Source organism: Wolffia australiana, chromosome 16 (genome assembly GCF_029677425.1).
Source record: "Wolffia australiana isolate 7733 chromosome 16, ASM2967742v1".
NCBI classification, from domain to species: Eukaryota; Viridiplantae; Streptophyta; class Magnoliopsida; order Alismatales; family Araceae; genus Wolffia; species Wolffia australiana.
This window is the reverse complement of record NC_135850.1, coordinates 9,008,780-9,018,883: the sequence shown is the minus strand read 5'-3', so window position 1 is coordinate 9,018,883 and position 10,104 is coordinate 9,008,780. Positions and strand designations below refer to the sequence as shown.

The 10,104-nt window shown below is 51.9% G+C and overlaps 1 protein-coding gene across 1 annotated transcript; it reads left to right on the top strand.

Annotated features, from left to right (window-relative positions):
• Positions 1–7,038: 7,038 nt before the first annotated feature.
• On the top strand, positions 7,039–9,769 carry LOC144713508 (uncharacterized). Its single transcript, XM_078588102.1, has 2 exons — positions 7,039–8,227; positions 9,276–9,769. Exons 1-2 carry the CDS (start codon positions 7,039–7,041, stop codon positions 9,767–9,769), a joined length of 1,683 nt encoding a protein of 560 aa, XP_078444228.1.
• The last annotated feature ends 335 nt before the right edge of the window (positions 9,770–10,104 follow it).

The following is a 10,104-nucleotide window of genomic DNA, read 5'->3' as shown; positions in this document are numbered from 1 at the left end:
TCTCCAGGACGGATTCGGACCTGATGATAACTACTCTTAAGATTAATTTTTGAGAAAATCCTCAAACCAGCCATCATGTCAAACATATCATCAATGCGAGGAATAGGAAACCTATATTTGACGGTGATCTTATAAATGGCTCTACTATCAGTACACATGTGCCAGCCCCCATCCTTTTTGGGAGCCAACAACGCAGGTATGGCGCATGGGCTAAGGCTCTCCTGGATTAATCCCTTGTCCAAGAGGTCCTGGACTTGACGCTGAAGTTCCTGGTATTGCGTGGGCTCCATACAGTAATGAGGGAGATTCGGTAGAGATGATCCAAGGATGAAATCGATGGCGTGTTGCATCTCACACATGGGTGGGAAGTCATTGGGTAAGTCTTCGGGAAAGACACTATCAAATTCAGCTAGTAATTGGGAAATCTCTCGTGGTGGGGGCGTGGAATTTTCAAGGGAATGATCGGGAATCATGGCTAGACAAATGGACATCTCACTATCTATCTCCTTCTGAAATTGGCACCCATTGAGAATGCATAGACCTAAAGATGTAGATTTCGGGGAGGGTCTTTTAGGGTTATGGGTTTAAGGGTGCCATGTGCTCTTCTTTCCCTGATGGAGGAATGAACATGTGTTACTTCTATCAAAGATGTGTACGTCGTTATCGTACACCCAACGCTGACCAAGGATAATGCTGCCGACTTTCATTGGCAACACATGACATAACACTTCTTCCTCGTAAGATTGTACCTTGAGAGGAAGGAGGCACTGACTCTTCACAGGGATCAATGTAGCCTCGATCCATGATACATAATAGGGATGCTGGTGATCAATCAAGGGTAATCCCAAACGAGAGGTCATAATGTCGGAGACAGCGTTGATACAACTACCACTATCTACGATCGTCTTGCACATTTTATCACCAATCTTTAAGTACGTGTAAAATATGGATGTCCTCAATGCAGAATCATCTGTCGAAGGATGGGTGAGATTACATCGAACGATTTCTCTAACAGATGTAGATGGACCGTGATGAGGCAGGGATGGTGAGCAGACAGTGATGCCAATGAAGCTAACTAAACCATCCTCGTGCACAAATTCATCTACTACATAGCTGTCTACGCGATATTGTTCTTTGTCAATAGGTTGTTCATCTAGGGTGGGTTCAATGTCAAAGGGTTCCTGACCTATATGTAAGGTTCGTGAAGGGCATTGGGAAGATCTATGACCACAACCTTGACACTTAAAGCAGGTCATGCTAGACGGACAGATTTGTGCTGGATTGGTTTGGGGTTGAGGAACATATTTCTCACGTAGTTTGTCCTTCATTTGGGTCCAAGTATCTATGGGTGCCTCTCGTCGGTTATTGATAAAAAATTCAAGATTCTCCCAAAAGATTTTGGCTTGACTTCCTAGTCTCATCTTGGCATACTAGACTTTTTGCCACTCAAGCATGTTGTACCATTTAAAATAACTCTTAAGCTTAGATTCCCAATCTAGATACTCTTTAGGATCCCTAGATCCCTCATAATAGGGAACATCAACTTTGACACTTCTTTGAATTTACTGCCACTGGTTGTCGTGATCTGCACGGCGGTGATCGCGAGCGGGTGCCCGTTCCTCGGGTGGATAAGGATCGTTCAGTTCTGGACGATTCTCGTTCCACCCTCGGTTTCTATCATCAGGCGGATAGGGATCATTCTGTGGGGGATGATTCCTATCATGCTCTGGGATCCTCTCCTCCAGTAGATAGTAATCGTCGTGTGGTGGACGATTTCCATCATGTACCGGGTTTCTATCCACAGGTGGATAGGGATCGTTCCGCAGGGGACGATTCCTATCTTGGCCTGGGGTTCTAGGCTTAGGCGGATAGTAATCGTCTCGATGATTCCTATCGTGGATTGGTGTTCTATTCTCGAGAGGAATCGGATTGTCCCGTTCAGGACAGTTCTGATTTCATTCCCCGGATCTAACATCAGGTCGATAGGGATCATCTGGAACGTGATGATTCCTATCGTGTTCCCAAGATCTAGGTTCAGGTGGGTACGGGTCATCGCGATCACGGTGATGCCTATCACGACCTCTATTCTCTAATTGAAAAGTTTGCTCGCTAACCGCTTCGATAGAACTGGTTAGACGGTTGTCCATGTTGGTTAATCGTGTATTAAAATCACAAAAACCATTTTGGACAACGTTTAACATGCGGTCAACACCCCCACATGAGGAGGATGGGGGAGCAGGGTGGAGATGAATCTTGGTTAGGGACAGACATCTCACAACTATCTAGGTATGGTTCATTCATTGGTGGGGACGCGTTTGCCTGAACGCAGATGCATGCAAATGTAATGATGGATGGACGACATCTATGATGGCGAAATAGGTAGGCTGACACAGGTTAGGCTCTGACACCAATTTGATGCAAGACAACTAAAGGAACAGGTGCAGACGACTGAAGAGATGGGAAGGATGACAAAAGATGGTGGATGTTGGTATGGTTTAGGAATGGAGGGATAAAACAGACCACAAATCCACACGGTCGATTTCAAAAACTTAAATCTGATTAAATAATAGTGGCGCAGCCCCTTCCCTCGTCGAGGGCGGGAGTATTGTCTTCAACAATGCGACAATGCCTAAGCACCAAAATCCACTTTTGAATTCACGTTCGCGGAAAATCCCATGAAAGACCTAATCCACTAGTTGAAATTCACACTCAAATAAAATCCGACGGCGGTGGAATAATTCCCGTGGAATACGTGACCCTCTAGGCCCATGTATCGTTCTATTTAATAACTTTAATGGCCCAATAACATTAATTGACCTACCTTATTAATTAACTATATCAACATATAGGTTCATTAAATAAGGATCAATTTAACCCAATCGACAGGTTAAGTTTCCGACCCGTGGGGTGCCAAGCTACACCTTGTGCTCTAGAAGATACCGAGAAGTTTTGAACTCTCTCATGGAACCTTTACCGTCATCTGTTACCGTATATGTATAATCCAGCATTCGCGCGAGACTCTCAAATGACTTAGAGCATGGTTTATATCAAACCCTAATCCGTCATTCGATTAGTACTGATGCGTAACGGGTATCATTGGAGAATGCCTTTTCCAATCTCCTCACTTCCCTGGCCAGGGATTTTCCTGCATCATCTTCCTCGAGTCAATCTCCTCTTATACCGAGGGCGGATGATCCCATCTTGACCACTCAATCATCTCCACAAGCTTCTTACTACATCCAATCTATAACTTATTTGAATCCCATGATTAGAGGCTCGTAAGTCATAGTCAAAATGTAGTCATCCACTCACAAGATGTCCTTGGTGTCTCGAGTCCGTGGATCACTTATACAACTGTGACTTGAATCAACCTGATTGAAGTTTAGGTATAATACCATTCAGGGATTCATATGGATGAATACCAAAGAGTACCCACTATCTGTCCTTAGTGTCGCCACACTAATAGCCACAGGATCAGCTATACTTATCGAATAAGTAGGATTAGCTAGTGCTATTCTATCCAGATAATTTGATGTCCATCTCGACTATCCTCGAATAGTGATGGAGGACTATCTTGCCGATGACAGCCTGACGACGACAACGACACCTGCCGGACGACCGACGACGACACGCCAACAGCCACGTCGGACAGCTCGTGCCGACGTCCGTAACCCGGAGTTTAAGTACTCCGGGTAGGTTCGAACAATTTATGCTTTTCTTATGTGTATTTCTTTTCATTTCGAATTATGGGATTGGGCCAATATCGTAGGGCCCATCCTCGTCTTTTCTTTTATTTTAAGATTGTATTTTGAATTTGTAAGGAGAGAACGAACCACGTCTCATGACGGTTCAACCTCTCCCCACGTCTCCTTGGCACCCCTCCTCCCTATATAAGGGGAGGGCATGCCCAAGGGACTACTTGGAAGTTTTTTTGAATTGAAAAGTATTTTCAGAAATCTTCCCCCTTATCGTAGCTGTAGCGTAGGGGGTTTGGCTAGCCCCACCTCTTCGTCGAGATCACTCCGGAGAGTAGAGCCCACGCCTTGTCCGTCGAGATCACTCCGAGCACGGCGTGTTCAACCGTGCCATCGAGACCACTCTGGTACGTCAAGATTTTCAAGAAGCTGTGCAGCATCGGGACATCTGCCTCCAGCGAGGAGGAACGCCCGCGAATCCCATCAAGAATCCACCCCGCCAGGTTCTTGATTCTCTCCTTCACCATCATCTTTCTCAACCTTCCATCCCGACCATCTTCTCCCATTGTTCTTGATTATCCTCCATCCTCTCCCCTTGTTTCTTGAACTGAGAACCCCTTTCTTGATCTTCTCCCTTGTCCTCCCTTCGTTCTTGAACCCCTCATCCTGTCCCTGCCTTCTTGATCGCCACCATCACCACCTTACCATCCTCTTGATTTCTTCCTTCACCGCATACCCACTTCTTGATCGCCGTCGCCCCCCCCCCCCCCTTCCTTCCCTGCTCGTGATCACTTCCGCCCCCACCCGATTCTTGGCATCCACCATCACCGCCCGGCCCTCCCGGTCGCGGCTCCTCCCGCCCCGCGGTCCCACTTTGCATCACGGCGCCGCTCGCGTGGTAGCCCCGCCCTGCGCCGCTTAACTCCGCGTCACGGCCACCTGCCGCGTCAAGGACGACGCCCACGCCGCGGGATTACCCCGCGCCGCGGCCTGCATTGCTTCCGCCGCGACCCCCTCACCACGCAGCGCAGCAACCCCGCGCCACGACCCCCGCGCCGCGGCCCGCGATATCTGCGCCACGACCTCCGCACCGCGCCACTCCGCACCCCGTGCCGTGACCCCGCGCCGTGGACCCGCATTCCCGCTGCCGTCCACGCCGTGGTCCCTTTCCGCGCCGCAGCCCCGCGATGCGCCGCTACTCCTCCTGCACCGTGAACGCCCGCGCGCCGCCGTGATCCGCCGTGATCCGACCGCCGTGATCCCCGCGCCGTGGCCTCGCCGATTCCACGCACTGTCATCACCGCCCTGCCGAACTGCCGTGGACTACACGACTCAAGGTTAAATCTCGTCTCCTCTCCATCTTAATCCAGTATCATTACCCCTTGTAGTCCCGTCGTCTGCTATCGCGTCCTCTACCCAGATCTCCAGAACGAACATCGAAATAGGCATAGCCACCGACATCGAGAGCAGGATTCTTTGGAGGTAAACGGACTGCCTCTGATTGTTTAGATATCGAACTCTCCAGGGCCGTAAGACGCCCCTCCCGTCTTAGTCGTCTAGTAGATTCTGCGGGTCATCGGGAGTCCGATCTCTGGATCGTTCTACCCCGTAGATCGTCCCAATCTATGACGCTTACTCCCCCGCATCTTATCTGCTCGTTTATAAAGTTCAATTTCGAATTTCAACAACACATAACATATCATCATTTTCACTTGTGACGCGAGACGCGCCGTTCGATCCCGGCCGCCGGCGTTTCGCATCATATTGGTATTAGAGCCAGGTTGTGTTAGCTCTTGCTTAACACGGTCGGTTGGATATTTTTATTACGCTTTGATATATTGCGCACATCATACTTTGAAAATCCATTCGCATATTACACGTCATAGCATCTCATCCATCACGTGCACACCCCTAGAACATTTTTAGGACGTGAATGGTTGATCATAGAATGGTTCGCACGTGAGCCCAATGTCGGGACACCGAATACCTTGATAGAGACGAGGATCGTGAATACGATCCCGTCATGGGGGATCCTCGCCTCGAGAATCCTTTTAGCGAACAGTCACCGGATGAACCCCTGGATCCGGAGGAGGCATATGTTCCTCCTCCCCTATCTCGAGGTCCCGCCCCTCAGGACTCGAACGACAGAGCTGAACCGGCACCCGCGGCGCACCGATCTTCCGAAGACCGGCATTCCTCCGTTGCTGTCCCTATCCGAAGGGTCACGGCGACTGAGCATTATGACGAGCCCATGGCTCGTGAGGTGAACCAACGACCGGGTAAGGCTCCCATGAGGGACCCTCCCGTCCAGGAGCAGCCACTGCGTTATCCCGAGGCACCACCGACTGCCTACGCCGACCCGGAGGAACGAGTGGACCGCCGACGATCCCCACCTAGGGATCACTACCGTGGAGACCGCCGGAGAAGCCCAGTCCGGGGTTATGATGATCACCGCAGCGACCGACGCCGCTCCCCACTACCGGATGAGAGGCGAGACCCCGGACATCATGATGATTATCCCTATCCTCAAAATAGGCGTGCTTATCCCGCAGAAGGCCACGGCAGACAGCAGCGCGACCCTCGTGTCGTTGGGGCCCACAACCCCAACCGCATCCCGGTGCGCAATGCACCTCATTACTCATCCCGCCCGGGGAGTCCGCAGGACCCACCACCCGTCCGACGTCCGGACGCCGTCGCTTACGGTGGTAACTCCGCCTATCCACCGCACCATAATGCCGCACCTGTCCACGTGCCGGACCGTTACCGGGATGCCCCAGATCCTCCCCGAGCTCCATCGAGGCACGGCCCCGAGTATGACCCACTACGTCGATGAGACCCATACCCGGATGATGATCATCGATATCCCTGATATCCTGATCATCCACCTCATCGGGATGATGGATACCCACCACGATATGCATCTCCCCCGAGACACCACCATCGTGATGAGTACCACGATGAGAGACGACACCGACCTGCCCCGCCTCGACGAGACGACTACCGTTATGAGGATCAATATGACTATGATCATCCCCGAAGTGCTCCCCGCCACCTTCCTGCGTGCCGTCATGACGATGAGCATGAACGACGACGTGAGGCACACCGGGCGATGATACAGAAGAGCGCCCGCTTGGAAGTCCCCATTTTTGATGGGTCCCGAAACCCGACAGATTACACTGATTGGGAGTCGGACTTGGAGAGTTACTTCTAGTGGTACAAGATGGACGACGATCTATGTGTTGAGTACGCCGAAGCACGGCTTGGAGGGCAGGCCAAAATCTTTTGAAAGAACGAGAAGGAAGCCGCACGACAGCGCCGAGATCTGCCCTTCACTTGGGCTGAGATGTCACGTAAGCTTACGGACAAATACGTCCCTAAGCTGTACATGACGCACCTGATGCTGTGCTGGATGAATTTGCGTCAAGGAAAACACAAGGTCTCCGAGTACATCGTAGAGTTCGAGGAGTACAGAATGCGATGCAAATTTGTGGACAGCCCACAAATCCAGATCGCCTTCTTTATTCACGGGTTACGGCAGGACTTGGGCACCCGAGTCTTGGAACAGAACCCGACTATGGTCGACTTAGCGTACAGTCTCGTTGAAAGCAACAAGTTTAGCACCGAGAGTATCGCCGCCGCCGCGCTACCTACTCCTCGACCAGCATCATCAGCGATCTCAGCAGCCCCGTCACGCACCACTTGGACTCGGAACTCGGGATCTGCACCCAGGACGACCAGTACCACCCCGATTCCAACCGCACCGGCCGCGCCAACTACCGCCCCAGTACCGACACCGGCCATCTCGTCGGCCCTATCTACGGCTCGAGCTCCGAATGCCCCCAGAGAGCCCATGCAGTGCTTTAAGTGCAAGGGGTTCGGACACCGACGTAGTGATTGCCCGTCACTTATGATCATGGACATGCACGGGCAACCCGCCGAAGACCAGCAGGACGACAACCTTGAGGTCGACGAGTATCCGGGCGATGACCCCGATGGTGATGAGCTGGATGATTCCCTAGGGTACATCCAGATCACGCCGATCGCTCCTACCGCTACCTACCCCGTCGCCATCGTGGACACTCGAGAGATTGGGGGATCCACTAGCACACCGCGAGTGGGTTCCACTTCCTCCGCTACCACTGTGGCTACTCGACCAGTCGACGTTGCGCAACGAACGTCGATCTTTCACACATACGTCAAGATTGGAGGACGTACCTACAAACTGATGGTCGACAGTGGGAGCTGCATCAACGGGATTTCAGAGGATACGGCGACCCGCCTAGGATTACCCTTGATTCCTCATCCGACGCCGTACCAGGTTTCGTGGATTGACGCATCGACCATACCGGTCAAGATGCAATGCTATGTGCCGCTGAAGATGAGTACTTACGACGAGAGGGTCCTATGCGACGTCCTACCAATGAAAATTGGTAGCATCATCTTGGGCAGACCGTGGCTATTTGACCACGACGTGCAGCTATCCGGACGAGCAAACACTTGCTCGTTCATCTACGGTGGACGCCGACTGCTTGGTATCCTCGTGCGGATACCCTCGCTACCCACGCCGATCAGCACCGCGCCCCGCGTGCCCCACTCCTACTGCCATTGTCACCAATGGCTTGATCTTCCGATGGGAGCTGGAGGACGGCGACGACCCGCCACCGGTTTGTTATGCAGTCGCCTTAGCCGACGGACCCACCATGCCAGATCATGACGTTCCGCCCTCGGAAGTCGTCCAACTCCTTGAGGAGTATGGTGATGTGTTTCCGACCGAGCTCCCTAGCGAGCTCCCACCTCTCCGACATATCCAGCATGCCATTGATTTAGTTCCCGGAGCTACCCTCCCAAACCTGCCACACTACCGGATGGACCCGGTTAAGTACGAGGAGTTATATTCGCAGGTGAAGGAGCTCCTAGCGAAGGGCCTGATCAGGGAGAGCCTCAGCCCTTGCGCCGTTCTGGCACTGCTCGCTCCCAAGAAGGATGGCACTTGGAGGATGTGTTGTGACTCACGGGCCATCAACAAAATCACGGTAAAGTACCGTTTTCCGATCCCGCGAGTACAGGATTTATTCGACGAGATGGTCGGCGCGTCTATCTTCTCCAAGATAGACTTACGGAGTGGCTATCATCAGGTCCGAATCCGACCAGGAGACGAGTGGAAGACGGCATTCAAGATCAAAGACGGACTATTTGAGTGGAACGTGATGCCCTTTGGGTTGTCCAATGCACCAAGCACCTTCCAGAGATTGATGAATGAGGTGCTTAGGCCATTCATCGGACGATTTGTCGTCGTCTATTTTGACGACATCCTAGTCTATAGTAAGACTAGGACGGAGCACGCCCAGCACCTTAGGCACGTGTGCGAGTCACTACGTCATGAGAAGTTATACGCACACCCAAAGAAGTGCTCATTCTTCACGATCGAGGTCTCCTTCCTCGGTTTTATCCTATCAGCACAAGGAGTGGCCGCCGACCCAGCCAAAGTTGAGGCCATAGTCGCGTGGCCTAAGCTGAAGAGCATACACGATGTACGGAGCTTCATCGGATTGGCGACTTTTTATCGACGTTTCATACCAGGTTTTAGTGGCATCACCGCCCCCATTACGGATATCCTCAAGAGCGACAAATTCGAGTGGACCGGCATGGCCGACCAGGCTTTTGAACTTCTGAAGAAACTTATGACGGAGGCCCCGGTCCTGAAATTACCAGATTTTAGTGACGTCTTCGAGGTCGCCTGCGATGCGTCAGGAGTTGGCATTGGCGGTGTCCTTAGTCAACGAGGCCACCCGATTGAGTATTTCAGCGAGAAGCTGAATGACACGAGGAAGCGTTATGACAATTACGATCGGGAGTTCTACGCCTTAGTACAGTCACTCCGCCACTGGCGCCACTACCTGCTGCCAAAGGAATTTGTCCTCTTCTCAGATCACGGAGCTCTACGTCACTTACACGACCAGAAGAAGGTCAGCGATCGCCACGCACGGTGGATCGCTTACCTACAAGACTTCACCTTCGTCATCCGCCACAAGAAGGGCAAGGACAACGTGGTCGCCGACGCCCTTAGTCGGTGACCCACCGTACTAAGCATCATGACGACCCAGGTCTTAGGTTTTGAAAAGATGAAGGAGGATTACACGGACTGCCCCGATTTCTCATCCCTCTATTCCTCCATCACAGATGCCTCGCCTAATCGGTCGAGAGATTACTTCCTCGAGGACGGCTATCTCTTCAACGGGAAGAGACTATGCATCCCACGCACGTCTCTCAGAGACTTCTTGATTCATGAAGTCCACGCGGGAGGGCTAAGTGGCCACTTTGGAGTCATGAAGACCATCCAAGCCCTTGAAGAGAAGTTCTACTGGCCATCTCTCAAGTGAGATGTCGGGAGATTTGTATCACGGTGCCT

Coding starts and splice junctions, on each gene's coding strand:
- LOC144713508 (XM_078588102.1), top strand. CDS start 7,039: ATGTCACGTAAGCTTACGGACAAATACGTCCCTAAGCTGTACATGACG. Junction 8,228..9,275: donor CGGTGGACGCCGACTGCTTG/GTATCCTCGTGC, acceptor GTTTCATACCAG/GTTTTAGTGGCATCACCGCC.